Here is a 17131-nt window from a genome sequence, read left to right as displayed (position 1 = left end):
TGGTTATGTAGTGTACTTACTAATGGTGACAATTTCATAGTGCAAAAAAATGGTGCAAAGTTTAAAACATACCATAAACCTAAATTATGATGCAGTGTGATTTAATTTGAAACTTTTCTTCAACAATGTTATAATACATAAAGAGGTGACTATTAATGTATTATGCAGTTTACTCAACTCTAGTTAAAATAATTGCCTCCCTAAACATTGTTAAAAGAAAAAGTTTCAAATTAAATCATGCTGCCAGATTATGATGTTTAGTAATTTGTCCACTTGAACATTTTGCCACAAGTATGATCTATCATGCTGTCAGCAAAGATTAGGAAAGGGAGAAGGGAGGGAGGGAAAGAGACAAATAAATGTAAAAAATATATAGAACAATTAATAATTTCTGAAATACAGTGCATTCAGAATGTATTCAGACCTTGACTTTCTTCACATTTTGTTAAAGTATAGCCTTATTCCAAAATGGATTAAATAGTTTCCCTCAATCTACACACAATACTCCATGACAAAGCAAAAACAGGTTTGTAGGGGAAAAAAGTTACATTAGTATTCAGACCCTTTACTCAGTACTTTGTTGAAGCACCATTGGCAGTGATCACTGCCTCGAGTCTTCTTGGGTATGACGCTACAAGCTTGGCACAGCTGCCAAGTTTCTCCCATTCTTCTCTGCAGATCCTCTCAAGTTCTGTCAGGTTGAATGGGGGGAGTCACTGCAAGGCTATTTTCAGGTCTCTACAGAGATGTTTGATTGGGTTCAAGTCTGGGCTCTGACTGGGCCACTCAAGGACATTCAGAGACTTGTTCAGAAGTCACTCCTGTGTTGTCTTGGTTATGTGCTTAGGGTCGTTGTCCTGTTGGAAGGTGACCCTTTGCCCCAATCTGAAGTCCTGAGCAGGTTTTCATCAAGGATCCCCACAGCATGATGCTGCCACCACCATGCTTCACCGTAGGGATGGTGCCAGGTTTCCTCCAGACGTGACACTTGGCATTCAGGACGAGTTCAATCTTGGTTTCGTCTGACCAGATAATCTTGTTTCTCATGGTCTGAGAGTCCTTTAGGCGCCTTTTGGAAAACTCCAAGCGGGCTGTCATGTGCCTTTTACTGAGGAGTGTCTTCCGTCTGGCCACTCTACCATAAAGGCCTGATTGGTGGAGTGCTGCAGAGGTGGCTGGCCTTCTGGAAGGTTCTCCCATCTCCACAGAGGAACTCTGGAGCCCTGTCAGATTGCTCAGTTTAGCTGGGTGGCCAGCTCTAGGAAGAGTCTTGGTGGTTTCAAACTTCTTTCATTTAAGAATGATGGAGGCCACTGCCTTCTTGGGGACCGTCAATGCTGCATACTTTTTGTGGTACCCTTCCCCAGATCTGTGCCTTGACACAATCCTGTCTCGGAGCTCTACGGACAATTCCTTCGACCTCATGGCTTGGTTTTTGCTCCAAACTTTGGGACCTTATATAGACAGGTATGTGCCTTTTCAAATCATGTCCAATCAACTGAATTTCCATGATGGACTCCAGTCAAATTGTAGAAACATCTCAAGGATGATCAATTGTAACAGGATGCACCTGAGCTCAATTTCAAGTCTCAGAGCCAAGGATCTGAATACTTTTTTACATTTGTTTATACATTTGCAAAAAAATCTAAAAACCTGTTTTTGCTTTGTCATTATGGGGTATTGTGTGTAGATTGATGAGGGAGAAAATTAATTTAATCAATTTTAGAATTAGGCTGTAGCATAACAAAATGTGGAAAAAGTCAAGGGTCTGAATACTTTCCGAATGCACTGTATCATGATTTGAAATCCCCCTGAAGAGTGGGATTCAAAGGCCCCCCACCAGGTCCCTGGGTCGTATTCAAATTTGTCCAATAAGAAAAGCTTGTTTTGGTTTTCCGTTGCAAAACGTTTCGCTATGGTGTGCACTAATAATTACGACCATAATGTTAAGCCGTTTTGTCTCTCCTGTCATCCCCCAATTTCCACCAAATTTTCAAATGTAGCTTCTTCCACACAACTGGTGTCAATCAATTAGTAGGAACTTGTCCTTTATATGCTCAACTTTGAAGCTGAAAATGCTACTTTAGTCAACAAACTTTGTTGTTATAAAAGTAATCAAATTACATTTTGTAATTCTAAAAGCTGGAGAACAGCAGTATTCATTAATCAAAATTCTTAAACCATACATTTTAGGAAGCGCTAAAGATAGTTGAATATACATCCTTGTCAGCCAGTCCAATTGTGACCATTTTAAACATACATGACTTAAAGTCAAACTCAGTAAGTCTAGTTCAGTAAGTCAAAAATAAAATTGCACATTTTTTATTCTGGTTCAACATTTCTCCAAATAGATAGTAAATAAAGTAAGTAGCCTTGCACAAGCCTTAAGCAGAACGGCTCATATCTCCTGTTTCTGTAATGTGAGGTAGCTTGATGTACAAGTACACCCCCTGGAAAGGAAACTAGTCTATCGCAGTGCAAAATTGACAGATTAAAGCTTAATTAGTTGGATGACAACTATTTGAATGCTCTATCACTGATACTCGTGAGGGGAATGGTTAGGTGGGCTATGGAAAGGTCAAAGATCTGAGCTCAAATTTACTGAGGTGGCTTCAGAGGTAAATTTGACGCCATTGATCCAGGTATCGAGAGCGGAGGAGCGCAGTGAACCTTCTCAGAGTAGCCAGTTGCGCACACACAAGCGCACTCAGGATCAGCAGTGCTTTGCTGTCTAACATCTTGAAAGCACTCACACCAAAACTTTTCAAAGTTCTTTAAAAAAAAAAAATGTTGCATTAGCACCAAATGGTCAGAGAGTGATGTTCTTAAACAATCCACACCCCTGTCTAATGTGATAGGATGACTTTTTAGTTATTTTATTGATACCATAGTTGCTTAATTAAACATGATCTTATCTCTGTTAACTTAATAGGACCACGAGGTAGAATCAGGTATTACTGTTCGATACAAGCCTACACAGACAACAGCCCTTGCGGGGTAATATTGATTGCTGTAATAGGAATGGTTCTAGTTGTCCATGTGTCTGAGTGTGCGCCACATTTGTGAGCTGTGACTGTAATACAATCACATAACAACAACAAAAAAGTATTATGTTCAGTAGTAGACTGTTGATAAATTGTGTCAACATATCCGACTTGCCGCCCTGTCAAAAATAAAATACACCTGCTAGGATCACCACTTTATTTTAAGAGTGTGAAATGTCAGAATAATAGTAGAGAGAATGATTTATTTCAGCTTTAATTTCTTTCATCACATTCCCAGTGGGTCAGAAGTTTACATACACTCAATTAGTATTTGGTAGCATTGCCTTTAAATTGTTTAACTTGGGTCAAACGTTTTGGGTAGCCTCCAACAATAAGTTGGGTGAATTTTGGCCCATTCCTCCTGACAGAGCGAGAGTTGCACCCCTTCTCAAAAAACCTACACTCGATCCCTCCGATGTCAACAACTACAGACCAGTATCCATTCTTTCTTTTCTCTCCAAAACTCTTGAACGTGCCGTCCTTGGCCAGCTCTCCTGCTATCTCTCTCAGAATGACCTTCTCGATCCAAATCAGTCAGGTTTCAAGGCTGGTCATTCAACTGAGACTGCTCTTCTCTGTGTCACGGAGGCTCTCCGCACTGCTAAAGCTAACTCTCTCTCTTCTGCTCTCATCCTTCTAGACCTATCTGCTGCCTTTGATACTGTGAACCATCAGATCCTCCTCTCCACCCTCTCCGAGTTGGGTATCTCCGGTGCGGCTCACTCTTGGATTGCGTCCTACCTGACAGGTCTCTCCTACCAGGTGGCGTGGCGTGAATCCGACTCCGCACCACGTGCTCTCACCACTGGCGTCCCCCAGGGCTCAGTTCTAGGCCCTCTCCTATTCTCGCTATACACCAAGTCACTTGGCTCTGTCATATCCTCACATGGTCTCTCCTATCATTGCTACGCAGACGACACACAATTAATCTTCTCCTTTCCCCCTTCTGATAACCAGGTGGCGAATCACATCTCTGCATGTCTGGCAGACATATCAGTGTGGATGACGGATCACCACCTCAAGCTGAACCTCGGCAAGACGGAGCTGCTCTTCCTCCCGGGGAAGGACTGCCCGTTCCATGATCTCGCCATCACGGTTGACAACTCCATTGTGTCCTCCTCCCAGAGTGCTAAGAGCCTCGGCGTGACCCTGGACAACACCCTGTCGTTCTCCGCTAACATCAAGGCGGTGACCCGATCCTGTAGGTTCATGCTATACAACATTCGCAGAGTACGACCCTGCTTTACACAGGAAGCGGCACAGGTCCTAATCCAGGCACTTGTCATCTCCCGTCTTGATTATTGCAACTCCCTGTTGGCGGGGCTCCCTGCCTGTGCCATTAAACCCCTACAACTCATCCAGAACGCCGCAGCCTGTCTGGTGTTCAACCTTCCCAAGTTCTCTCACGCCACCCCGCTCCTCCGCACACTCCACTGGCTTCCAGTTGAAGCTCGTATCTGCTACAAGACCATGGTGCTTGCCTACGGAGCTGTGAGGGGAACGGCACCTCAGTACCTTCAGGCTCTGATCAGGCCCTACACCCAAACAAGGGCACTGCGTTCATCCACCTCTGGCTTGCTGGCCCCCCTACCTCTGCGGAAGCACAGTTCCCGCTCAGCCCAGTCAAAACTGTTCGCTGCCCTGGCACCCCAATGGTGGAACAAGCTCCCTCACGACGCCAGGACAGCGGAGTCAATCACCACCTTCCGTAGACACCTGAAACCCCACCTCTTTAAGGAATACCTGGGACAGGATATAGTAATCCTTCTAACCCCCCCCCCAAAAAAAGATATAGATGTACTATTGTAAAGTGGTTGTTCCACTGGATATCATAAGGTGAATGCACCAATTTGTAAGTCGCTCTAGATAAGAGTGTCTGCTAAATGACGTAAATGTAAATGTAGTCTGGCGGTTTTGGAGCAGTGGCTTCTTCCTTGCTGAACGGCCTTTCAGGTTATGTGAACATAGGACTCGTTTTACTGTGGATATAGATACTTAGGACCAGTTTCCTCCAGCATCTTCACAAGGTCCTTTGCTGTTCTGGGATGATTTGCACTTTTCGCACCAAAGTATATTCATCTCTAGGAGACAAAACGTGTCTTCTTCCTGAGCGGTATGACGGCTGCGTGGTCCCATGTTGTTTATACTTGCGTACTATTGTTTGTACAGATGAACGTGGTACCTTCAGGCATTTGGAAATTGCTCCCAAGGATGAACCAGACTTGTGGAGGTCTACCACTTTTTTTTCTGTCTTGGCCGATTTATTTTGATTTTCCCATGATGTCAAGCAAATAGGCACTGAGTTTGAAGGTAAGCCTTGAAATACATCCACAGGTACACCTCCAATTGACTCAAATGATGTCAATTAGCCTATGAGAAGCTTGTAAAGCATGACATCATTTTCTGGAATTTTCCAAGCTGTTTAAAGGCGTCTGACCCACTGGAATTGTGATGGTGAATTATAAGTGAAATAATCTGTCTGTAAACAATTGTTAGAAAAATTACTTGTGTCATGCACAAAGTAGATGTCCTAACCGACTTGCCAAAACTATAGTTTGTTAACAAGAAATGTGTGGAGTGGTTGAAAAAACTAGTTTTAATGTCTCCAACCTAAGTGTATGTAAACTTCTGACTTCAATTGTATGTTGTATTAGCCTATCGTCCTCGGTTTGTTTGTGTAACTAAGTGTGTAGCCCAGTAGGTCTATTGAATAGCCTACTATGTTTATGGTATTTATTTTTCTGAGGAACCACTCCAAAAAACATTTATTTCTTATATTAGTCAGCAGTTAAGTTTCCAAGATGGAGCACTTTCTGTAAATATAAAAAATAAATTACATCTTTGTTACATTATGTGTTGTGTAACTCATGACTTTATAAATGTGATAGCTCACATTATGTTTGAAACAGAATAGTGAGTGTAGCAATCAGGATGGTTTCACCAGGCTTGCAAGAGAGTTAAGTGTCCTTAAAAAAATAATAATCTGACATTACAAGCTAGAGTTTCCTAATGTGTAAAGGCCAGTGTCTAAGTCACATGCTGAAGATCCTGCCCACTTCTGCAGAGGTAAGGTTCAAAGGGCCGTCCGTCTCTCCCGCTAGGCAACCGCTCCAGGGTGACGTTTCCCCTTGGTACAGATCTAGGACCAGCATCCCCCAATCCTATCCAGGATCAGTGTCTAGGGACTACTTCACCCTACACCTACGCAACCTGCCACACTCACGGGACATGCCGTCCGAGCCACCCGAGTGCGCCTCCGGAGGGGAAGGGGGCAGTGGGTCCACCACGATGTCTAAATCAGACACCTTCCACGGGGCGAGGGGCTTTCGCACTGTGTCCGCCCCTGGACAAACGTGGTAGATAGGGATAGGAGTAGGGGTGTCACCCCCCCCCCCAGTGGAACAAAGACAATCACAGGACACCACAGGACGGGAGAGGGAAAGAGAAGGAAATAACGGAGGGAGGGAAACACACGATACACCACAGAGTAAAAAAGGGGAGAGAAGAAGGTTAGAGGAGGAGAGAAATAGAAATAAAAAAGTAATGAAGGAGTATCAACTGCAAAGCCTGTAAGGAGAGAGACATGGGCTTCAGGATCACTGGCGATGGTGATCATGGGGGACCAGAGGATTTGAGACTGGGAGGCTGTTCGTCGTCCTCCTGATGGATACTGGCTGCTCTGGGCAAAGTTGAAATATTTAAGCCAGATGAAAATTATCCTTTGTAGTGTTAAATTATGCTCCCCCATCAGATTTTTGGATGCAGTTAATTGGTAAAACAAAGGAAAATATTTAACAGATCACAAGTTAAAACAAAGATCCTGCTATATCCATGACATTCGGTAGAAATATTGTATCAGATTTACAGGGGAAGTTACCATGCAAATGTGTAGTCCTAACTGTCTGATAAGGACTTGGACCAGGGATGCAGCACTCTGTTTGCTGGTTTTTGGTATTTTATATCAGTACCTGTTCTAGACCATGCATGCCTGGGACAATTGGTGACGTGAATTCACCAATTGTGTGGCTGGGAGAAAACATGAGGACTACAGTTGTTCACGGGTGGCTAGGAAGCTCAATAATTAGTCTTCATGTGTCCCTCCCAACCACTATCAAATACATCCATTGTCAAGTCATTATGGCTGTCTTGAAGTAGAGCCAAAGACGGAAAGAGTACAAACGTGAAGCCATAGATAAAAGTTGAGAAAAAGAGATTGAATCATAGGAGAAAGCATGAGAGAGCAACAAAGACAGGTGAGTAATACGTCAGGTTATTGGAAAACCAACCACACAGAGTGCTCCGAGGTTTAGGTTTGATTTAGGTACAGATCTAGGATCAGCTTCCAGTGCCCCAATCCTAACCTTAAGCATTATTGGGAATAATGCAAAACTGACCCAAGATCAGCATCTAGGGGCAACTACACCCTATAACATACCGGGTGAAGAGAGTCCATGATGGCAAGGTAGACCAACCTGATTTGGAGCGGGCATGATTGGCTGGGGCATTGACACCCAGTGTCTGGGGTTTCATAGGTTCGGGGGGTCCAGTGTAGCCTCCCTCTTGTCTACCTGGCAGAGGGACCTGAATGTAGGGCCCCACGGCTGCCACACGGCCCAGAGTCCCTGGGGCCGGCTGGGGAGAGGGAGGCCCGTTGGTCCTGTTTAGCTTTAGGGAGAAAGAGGGGACCACAGAGAGAAAGCGTTGTGTGGAGGGAGGGGAGCGGACCACAGAAAAAAGGGATGGGGAAAGCGAGGGGAGACCACAGAGAAAGGGAAGATAGAAGGAGAGATTAGGGTTAGTATCAATATGAAGTAATGGGCCCCATCGTAAGTGTGTGTATTGATGTGTATTGAGTCTTGTTATTATTTTCTTGTATGCTGTCCTGTTTAAGGGAATACACTATCTTGGGTTCTAATCTGTTTCTGCTCTCTTGCCAACCTCTTAGGCATTGGCAATGAGAGACAGGCTTTACCAGCTTTTGAATGTCCCAAAAGAGCCAACAGAAGTGAGCTTACCCATACATATGACAGGTGGGTAGGAGAGTGTGTGTCCATGTTGTGCACTCCTAGCCCAGGTTTTTATTATAAGAGGCTATATTAATGCATAAGTTTGCTGTGTGTGTGTTTTCCTTAGTGTCAGTGTGTTTGTGCATTGTCCGTTCCTAGCCTTACAGGTAAGTTCTCTTTTTGACGTGCCTCAGCTTTTTTCTTATAGAGGCGCTCCCGCAGCTCGCCGATGCGCTTGTCCATGAGGGTCACCTCCATGTTGCGTTTGTTGAGCAGATCCTTTTGCTGCTGCAGCTTGCTGTTCTGATCCTGGTTCAGCTTGTTCCGGATCTGAGGGTGACACACGCACGCCAACACAAACACACGCACACAGTTTCACACGCACATACACACACAGAATAGAAAGACAAAGAGTTAGCACACAGGTATGAATATGGGAAGTAAAAATAGGCCCAGACACGCATGTGTGCACAAACATAACCCCAATAATCCAAAAGTATATTTAGCATCTATTTCCATCTAGTTTGCTGTCCACAAGCAGCAGGCCGCAGAGTTGTTTCCCCACTGTGAAGTTTTTAAGTTGCACTTTTCTGAAAAGCGCATCAGTTCACACAGAAGAAACGGCTAAGGAGATAGTCCTTTGCGTTTGTTTCGCCTACCAATCCAATGCTTTTTAACGCACGGGAAGGATTGCACAAGTGCAAACTTTGGGAGAAAAGACAGATTATTCGGACGCAGGGAAAGAGTCGAAGGGTAGCGTTTTAGTGAGTCTGAGGCGGGGTTTATTTTGGGGCAGTCCTACTCCTTACCTATTGTTTTGTTCATTCGACAGGATTGAGAGAGAGAGAAGTAGATAGGAGAGAGACCCATGCTCGCAGCGGTAGTAAACAGTACGTGATCCAGAGGCAGCGGGTTAGATTGCTGGACCTCCCCACTGAGGGCCCTGGGCCGTGTTTTTCAAAACATTTAATCCATATGAAAATTATTCTGTGTTGCATTAAATTCTGCTCCCCTTCAGATGTGGTCCCTCTTTTTTGGATGCAATTATAACACTGGACCAAATCTCTAACATATCACATACAATACAACAAATCAAATCGCGTGCACATATTTTACAGATGTTATTGCGGATGTAACGAAATGCTTATGTTCCTAGCTCTAACAGTGCAGTAATACCTAACAATACATGCAAATCCCAAAAATCAAAGGTATTAATAAAGAAATATTAGAATGAGCAACTAGCTGGCTAGTAACAGTGACTGAAGTTCAGGACAGTGTATTGGGCGGAGGCCGGCTAGTGGTGACCATTTATCCTGTTAGGGCTAGGGGGCAGTATTGACACGGCCGGATAAAAAACGTACCCGATTTAATCTGGTTACTACTCCTGCCCAGTAACTAGAATATGCATATAATTATTGGCTTTGGATAGAAAACACCCTAAAGTTTCTAAAACTGTTTGAATGGTGTCTGTGAGTATAACAGAACTCAAATGGCTGGCCAAAACCTGAGAAGATTCCATGCAGGAAGTGGCCTGTCTGACAAGTTGTGTTTCATCTTGGCTCTTTTTATTGAAGACTGAGGATCTTTGCTCTAACGTGACACTTCCTACGGCTCCCATAGGCTCTCAGAGCCCGGGAAAAAGCTGAACAATATCGAGGCAGCCTCTGGCTGAAACACATTATCGCTTTTGGCAAGTGGCCGATCAGAGTACTATGGGCTTAGGCGCGTGCCCGAGTCGACCGAATGCTTTATTTTCTTTCGTCTGTTTACCTAAACGCAGATTCCCGGTTGGAATATTATCGCTTTTTTATGAGAAAAATGGCATAAAAATTGATTTTAAACAGCGGTTGACATGCTTCGAAGTACGGTAACAGAATATTTAGAATTTTTTTGTCACGAATTGCGCCATGCTCGTCACCCTTATTTACCCTTTCGGATAGTGTCTTGAACGCACGAACAAAACGCCGCTGTTTGGATATAACTATGGATTATTTTGAACCAAACCAACATTTGTTATTGAAGTAGAAGTCCTGAGAGTGCATTCTGACGAAGACAGCAAAGGTAATAACATTTTTCTTATAGTAAATCTGACTTTGGTGAGTGCTAAACTTGCTGGGTGTCTAAATAGCTAGCCCTGTGATGCCGGGCTATCTACTGAGAATATTGCAAAATGTGCTTTCACCGAAAAGCTATTTTAAAATCGGACATATCGAGTGCATAGAGGAGTTCTGTATCTATAATTCTTAAAATAATTGTTATGCTTTTTGTGAACGTTTATCGTGAGTAATTTAGTAAATTCACCGGCAGTGTTCGGTGGGAATGCTAGTCACATGCTAGTCACATAATGTAAAAAGCTGGTTTTGATATAAATATGAACTTGATTGAACAAAACATGCATGTATTGTATAACATAATGTCCTAGGAGTGTCATCTGATGAAGATCATCAAAGGTTAGTGCTGCATTTAGCTGTGGTTTGGGTTTATGTGACATATGCTAGCTTGAAAAATGGGTGTATGATTATTTCTGGCTGGGTACTCTGCTGACATAATCTAATGTTTTGCTTTCGTTGTAAAGCCTTTTTGAAATCGGACAGTGTGGTTAGATTAACGAGAGTCTTGTCTTTAAAATGGTGTAAAATAGTCATATGTTTGAAAAATTGAAGTTTTTGCATTTTTGAGGTTTTTGAATAACGCGCCACGGGATTACACTGGCTGTTACGTAGGTGGGACGATTTGGTGCCACCTACCCTAGAGAGGTTAACAGTCCGCATTCTAGATAGTAGCGGGGTGAACAGGCCGTGGCTCGGGTGGCTGAGGTCCTTGATGATCTTCTTGGCCTTCTTGTGACTCCGGGTGCTGTAGATGTCCTGGAGGGCAGTCAGTGTGCCCCCGGTGATGCTTTGGGCTGACAGCACCACCTTTGGAGAGCCCTCGTTTACGGATGGTGCAGTTGCCGTACCAGGCGGCGACACAGCTCGACAGGATGCTCTCAATGGTGCATCTGTAGAAATTTGTGAGGGTTTTAGGGGCCAAGCCACATTTCTTTAGCCCCCTGAGGTTGAAGAGGCACTGTTGTTGTGAAGAAGGCACCACTGTTGTGCCTTCTTCACCACACTGTCTGTGTGGATAGACCATTTCAGGTTGTCAGTGATGTGTACACCAAGGAATTTGAAGCTTTTCACCCTCTCCACGTTGAGGGAGAGGTTATTTTCCTGGCACCACTCCACCAGTACCCTCAACTCCTCCTTGTAGGTGGTCTCGTCGTTGTTGGTAATCAGGCCTACCACTTGTGTCGCGTGGCCACGCAGTCATGGGTGAACAGGGAGAACATGAATGGGCTAAGCACGCAACCTTGTGGGGCCCCCGTGATGAGGATCAGCATAGAGGAGGTATTGCTGTCTTCCTTCACCACTTGGGGTCGGCCCGTCAGGAAGTCCAGGAACCAGTTGCACAGGGCGGGGTTCAGACCCAGGGTCCCGAGCTTAGTGATGAGCTTGGAGGACACTATAGTGTTGAAGGCTGAACAGTGAACCATTGACATTTGGGTAAAATGAAGGCGAACAACATTGAATGGGGGAACAGAACTGATACAATACAGGATCATTTTGATCGGGATCAAAAGTTGGGCACTGGAGCAGAGGGTTTGTGATGGCACTTTAGTTCAGAACACTAAACTCTACCTGCAGCTCCTGGTAGAGTTTGCGCAGCTCCAGGGCTGCAGTGCTGGTGACCTGTCCTCCCAGCGCGGACTGCAGGCCGTTGAGCTTTCCCCGCCGCAGGTCCTCCAGCTGCAGACTCAGCTGCTCCACCCGCAGCACAGCTGACTGCAGCTCCACCTGCTTTTCCTGGAACAGCCCACTCACCTGCTCAATCTCCGCCGCTTTAGGGGTGGAGGGAGGAGGATTTAGGATTTAGTTGAGTTTATTTGAGTTCAGCACACATATAGGGATGGTTTCCCACACATTTTAAGTCTAATCCTTAACTTAAAAGCGTTTTTCAATGTGCTTTTAAATCCAGGAATAGACTTAAACTGTGTCCGGGAAACCACCCCATCAAAAGACAACCTGATATATTTAAGCAACAAGGCCTGAGGAGGTGTGGTATGTGGCCAATATACCACAGTTAAGGGCTGTTCTTATGCACAACACAATACGGAGCGCCTGGACACAGCCCTTGGCCGTGGTATATCAGCCATATATCACAAACCCCCGAGGTGCCTTACTGCTATTATAAACTGGTTACCAATGTAATTAGAGTAGTAAAAATAAAATGTTTTGTCATACCCGTGGTATACGGTCTGATATACCACGTTTGTCAGTCAATCAGCATTCAGGGCTCGAACCACCCAGTTTATAAAAAAATCTTTGAGGATGACAAAAAAAAGTTGAATGACTTATTTCCATTGTGGTCCATAGTACACACATTGTGGATAACATGGGACGCACACACACACACACACACACACACACACACACACACGTGGATACACAGTGTAGAGGCGAGTTGGGGTGAGGTGGATGGACACAGCGTACACGTGGCTGAGTTGGGTGAGTGTGTTTATACATGTGTAAACTTACACAGGTTGCCGTTGATGACTTTGCTGTAGTCCACCTGGCCCCTCATGGCACGGATCTTCTTAAGCTTGGCCTCCTGGCTCTCCACGCGCTCCTTGAGCCTCTGCAGCTTCTCACTCTCAGACACCGACTGCTGCTGCCGCCGCTCTTGCTGTTTCAGGTAGCGCAGACGCTGCTCCTACAGACAGATAGAGGGAGAGAAAGAAAATGAGAGAGAGACAGGGAAGGAGAAAGAGGGACAGGGAACAAGAAAGCAAGAGGGGGAGATGGAAAGGGAGGGGGAAGAGAGTGATTAGAAATGGTCAACGGTCTTCAGCCTGATGCATAGCGAACACATTTGAAGGTCTGAACATCATCTGCACATGTGCATTGGACAACACAGCCATCTGTAACAGCATGTGACATTTGTGGTTTAAGCCCATGTTACACTTCATACATACACTCCACCGGTCACACACACTTTGATCACACATTGCTGGCACGCAAGCACACACACACGACAGTCCTCAGAAGACCCTGATGTACAGATGAGCTTCCATCATCTAATAGCTAAAAGTACCCATCTATTCATCATTAATAATATAAACGGATGTCCATATAAGAAATACATTAGGGACTGGGTCTGAACTCTGAATGAGGAAAGGAAAAGGAGGGATGACTTCATCTCTCTCTGAGTTTCTCAACTGTATGTTGCTCTAATTCAAGTTCCAAGAGAGGAGATGACAGGCCAATGTTTCCAAATGATTGCAGGGTTTCAAGTAGACCTACTTTTTTTATAATAAAATCATTTCTCTGCCATTTGGCACACAGAGGTTCCCTGCACGGCCAAATCGGTCAATCACGATGACGACCTAGTTTGGAGTCGAAACATTGTCCTTGTCTTAAAGACCTTGGGAACATCATACCAGTGTGAGGATTTATAGTTTTGTTCAACATTACCCTTTCAGATCCAGCACCTGGGAAAGCTTTTTATTATTATGGGTGTGTACAGAAATAGACTGCCTACATATTATCTCTTGGTCAATGCATTCCTCTAATAAGGAGCCAAATCTGCTAACAAGACTCTACAGATGTTATAGCATTGGCTAAGCTAGCTTGAAGCTATTCCACAACGCTGGCTAGCAAGCCGCTGAGGCGAGCACTACAGCTAGCCTAATAGCTGGTGAATAATAGCTAATGTGGACGCACTCAAGACCAACAGAGAAATGCCCCGAATGTCCTTCAGTGGAGGTAGGGTGAATTTGGCTGGCTGGACAACAAATGCAAATGGGTAAAATGAGAAAAAGAAAATGACAACCGCAAGAATGCACACACAAAACCCTGCCTGCTTCACTCTCCACATAATGGAATTCAGCACCAAGTCTGCAATGGACAGCATTAATCATCATGTGCACACACACACACACACACACACACACACACACACACACACACGGCCAGCAGCATGGCGGAACACATGCTCCCTAGTCCCTACTGAATCCAGAAGTATTTGGATGTGTCCCAAATGACCCTGTATTCCCAATAGTGCATTACTTTTTAAAGAAGGGCAAAAAAAATGAATAAACGTGCACTACCTAGGGAATAGGGGTCCATTTAGGATGCAACCCTTGACTGGCTAAGTGAATAGAAGCTATAAAATGGCCAGCGCTGCAGTGGCCTCACTGACACCCAACTACTCAGCCCCATGGCACCGATGACTTAACAGTTTGAACAACTGTTGCAAATAACATTTCTAATGTCAACCCAATGATATTTCACAAGATATAGGCTTAACTAAACATGTGATTATCGAGGTCATGACATTTAAATACTGGCATAAAAATGGTATTTCCACGGTCATAAAAAGTGCCATTGAAAATTATAAATGAATGTAATTTTCCTGTGTTGTGCTACATTTTGCAGGAAAACATAGACTACTGCCAACAACACTGAAATAATACCTGAAAACTGAAGAGATTCTACATTGACGTTGATATTTGTTGAATCAGGAGTTTAAGTGCTGGGCAAAATTTTTTTTTTTTACTTCTTTGGGATGGGGGCAGTATTTTCACGGCCGGATAAAAAACGTACCCGATTTAATCTGGTTACTACTCCTGCCCAGAAACTAGAATATGCATATAATTAGTAGATTTGGATAGAAAACACTCTAAAGTTTCTAAAACTGTTTGAATGGTGTCTGAGTATAACAGAACTCATATGGCAGGCCAAAACCTGAGAAGATTCCATACAGGAAGTGCCCTGTCTGACAATTTGTTGTCCTTCTGTTGCATCTCTATCGACATTACAGTATCTGTGCTGTAACGTGACACTTTCTAAGGCTTCCATTGGCTCTCTAAAGCCACCAGAAAGTGGAATGGGGTGTCTGCTGTCTCTGGGCAAAGTACAGCAGCTCTGTTTGTGAGTGGTCAGCCTGGGGACAGTGAGACTGGAGATGCGCGGTCACGAGACTTCTCAATTTATTTCTTTCAGCCTTTGAATGAATACAACGTTGCCCGGTTGGAATATTATCGCTATTTTACGAGAAAAATAGCATAAAAATGGATTTTAAACAGCGTTTGACATGCTTCGAAGTACGGTAATGGAATATTTTGCATTTTTTTGTCACGAAATGCGCGTCACCCTTCGGATAGTGACCTAAACGCACAAACAAAACGGAGGAATTTGGATATAACTATGGATTATTTGGAACCAAAACAACATTTGTTGTTGAAGTAGAAGTCCTGGGAGTGCATTCTGACGAAGAACAGCAAAGGTAATCCAATTTTTCTAATAGTAATTCTGAGTTTAGGTGACCCCGAAGTTGGCGGATGTCAAAATAGCTAGCCGTGATGGCCGAGCTATCTACTCAGAATATTGCAAAATGTGCTTTCGCCGAAAAGCTATTTTAAAATCAGACATAGCGATTGCATAAAGGAGTTCTGTATCTATAATTCTTAAAATAATTATGTATTTTGTCAACGTTTATCATGAGTAATTTAGTAAATTCGCCGGAAGTGTTCGGTGGGTATGCTAGTTCTGAACATCACATGCTAATGTAAAAAGCTGGTTTTTGATATAAATATGAACTTGATTGAACAAAACATGCATGTATTGTATAACATAATGTCCTAGGAGTGTCATCTGATGAAGATCAAAGGTTAGTGCTGCATTTAGCTGTGGTTTTGGTTTATGTGACATATATGCTTGCTTGGAAAATGGCTGTGTGATTATATGCGTCTATGTACTCTCCTAACATAATCTAATGTTTTGCTTTTGCTGTAAAGCCTTTTTGAAATCGGACAATGTGGTTAGATTAACGAGAGTCTTGTCTTTAAAATGGTGTAAAATAGTTGATTGTTTGAGAAAATTGAATTGTGGTATTTTAGTTGGTTTTGTATTTCGCGCCGTGCGATGCCATTGGCTGTTGGCTAGGGGTTCCGCAGGCGGAACGGGGTTCCGCTAGCGGAACGTCTGTCCTCAACAGGTTAACTAGGCAAGTCAGTTAAGAACAAATTCTTATTTTCAATGACGGCCGAGCAGCAGTGGGTTAACTGCCTTGTTCAGGGGCAGAACGACAGATTTGTACCTTGTCATAAGCATGTGACCCTTTGCTTCCCTGATAGCCTGACATCTTCTGACTGCGGTTGTCTTCTTATGGATGGAAAATGGGCACCATCAAATTCAAGTCTGGACCTCAAAGCATGGGTTGGACATGGTTGAGGGAACAGAACCGAAAAACAAAAAACAAAAAAACATTTGAGGAACAGAAGCAGAACCGGGAAATAAAGTGATCTACAGTGCCTTTTGAAAGTATTCACACCTCTTGACTTATTCCCCCCAAAATGTTGTTCCAGCCTGAATAAAAAATGGAATAAATTAATTTCTCGCCCACTACACACATAATACCCCATAATGACAAATTGAAAACATGTTTTTAGAAATGTTTGCTAATTTATTGAAAATGAAATACAAAAATGTAATTTACATAAGAATTCACATCCCTGAGTCAATACTTTGTAGGATCACTTTTGACAGCTATTAGAGCTGTAAGTCTTTAAGAGCTTTCCACACCTGGACTGTGCAACATTTGACAAATTATTATTTTCAAAATACTTAAAGCTCTATCAATTTTGTTGTTTATCATTGCTAGACAACCATTTTCAGGTCTTGCCATAGATTTAAGTCAAAACCAACTCGAGCACTCAGGAACATTCACTTTCTTCTTGGTAAGCAACTCCAGTGTAGATTTGGCTTTGTATTTTAGTTACGGTCCTGCTGAAAGGTGAATTTATCTCCCAGTGTTTGGTGGAAAGCAGACTGAACCAGGTTTTCCTCTAGGATTTTGCCTGTGCTTAGCTCCATTACATATTTTTTTTTTCATCCTGAAAAACTCCCCAGTCCTTAACGATTAAAAGCATAGCCATAACATGATGCAGCCACCACTATGCATGAAAATATGGAGAGTGATACTCAGTAGTGTGTTGTATTGGATTTGCCCTAAACATAACACTTTGTATTCAGGACAAAA

The 17131-nt window shown here is 43.5% G+C and overlaps 1 protein-coding gene across 8 annotated transcripts in view; it reads right to left on the bottom strand.

Annotated features, from left to right (window-relative positions):
• Positions 1–17131, bottom strand: part of ppp1r13bb (protein phosphatase 1, regulatory subunit 13Bb) — a 95490-nt gene that overhangs the window by 15282 nt on the left and 63077 nt on the right. For 6 of the 8 annotated variants that reach the window (XM_045695783.2, XM_045695781.2, XM_045695779.2 and 3 more), the window contains 5 exons: positions 12628–12802; positions 11731–11930; positions 8216–8380; positions 7517–7709; positions 6268–6387 (listed from right to left, as the gene is read on the bottom strand). In XM_045695783.2, coding sequence (XP_045551739.1) covers positions 6268–6387; positions 7517–7709; positions 8216–8380; positions 11731–11930; positions 12628–12802 — 853 coding nt within the window. The remainder of the gene's footprint in view (positions 1–6267; positions 6388–7516; positions 7710–8215; positions 8381–11730; positions 11931–12627; positions 12803–17131) is intronic. The other 2 variants (XM_082961855.1, XM_082961856.1) reach the window with 2 other exon arrangements.

The sequence above is a fragment of the Salmo salar genome, chromosome 15, assembly GCF_965601325.2.
Source record: "Salmo salar chromosome 15, fSalSal1, whole genome shotgun sequence".
Classification (NCBI taxonomy): domain Eukaryota; kingdom Metazoa; phylum Chordata; class Actinopteri; order Salmoniformes; family Salmonidae; genus Salmo; species Salmo salar.
Note: the sequence above shows the minus strand (reverse complement) of the source record. Positions and strands in the feature narration are given on the sequence as shown.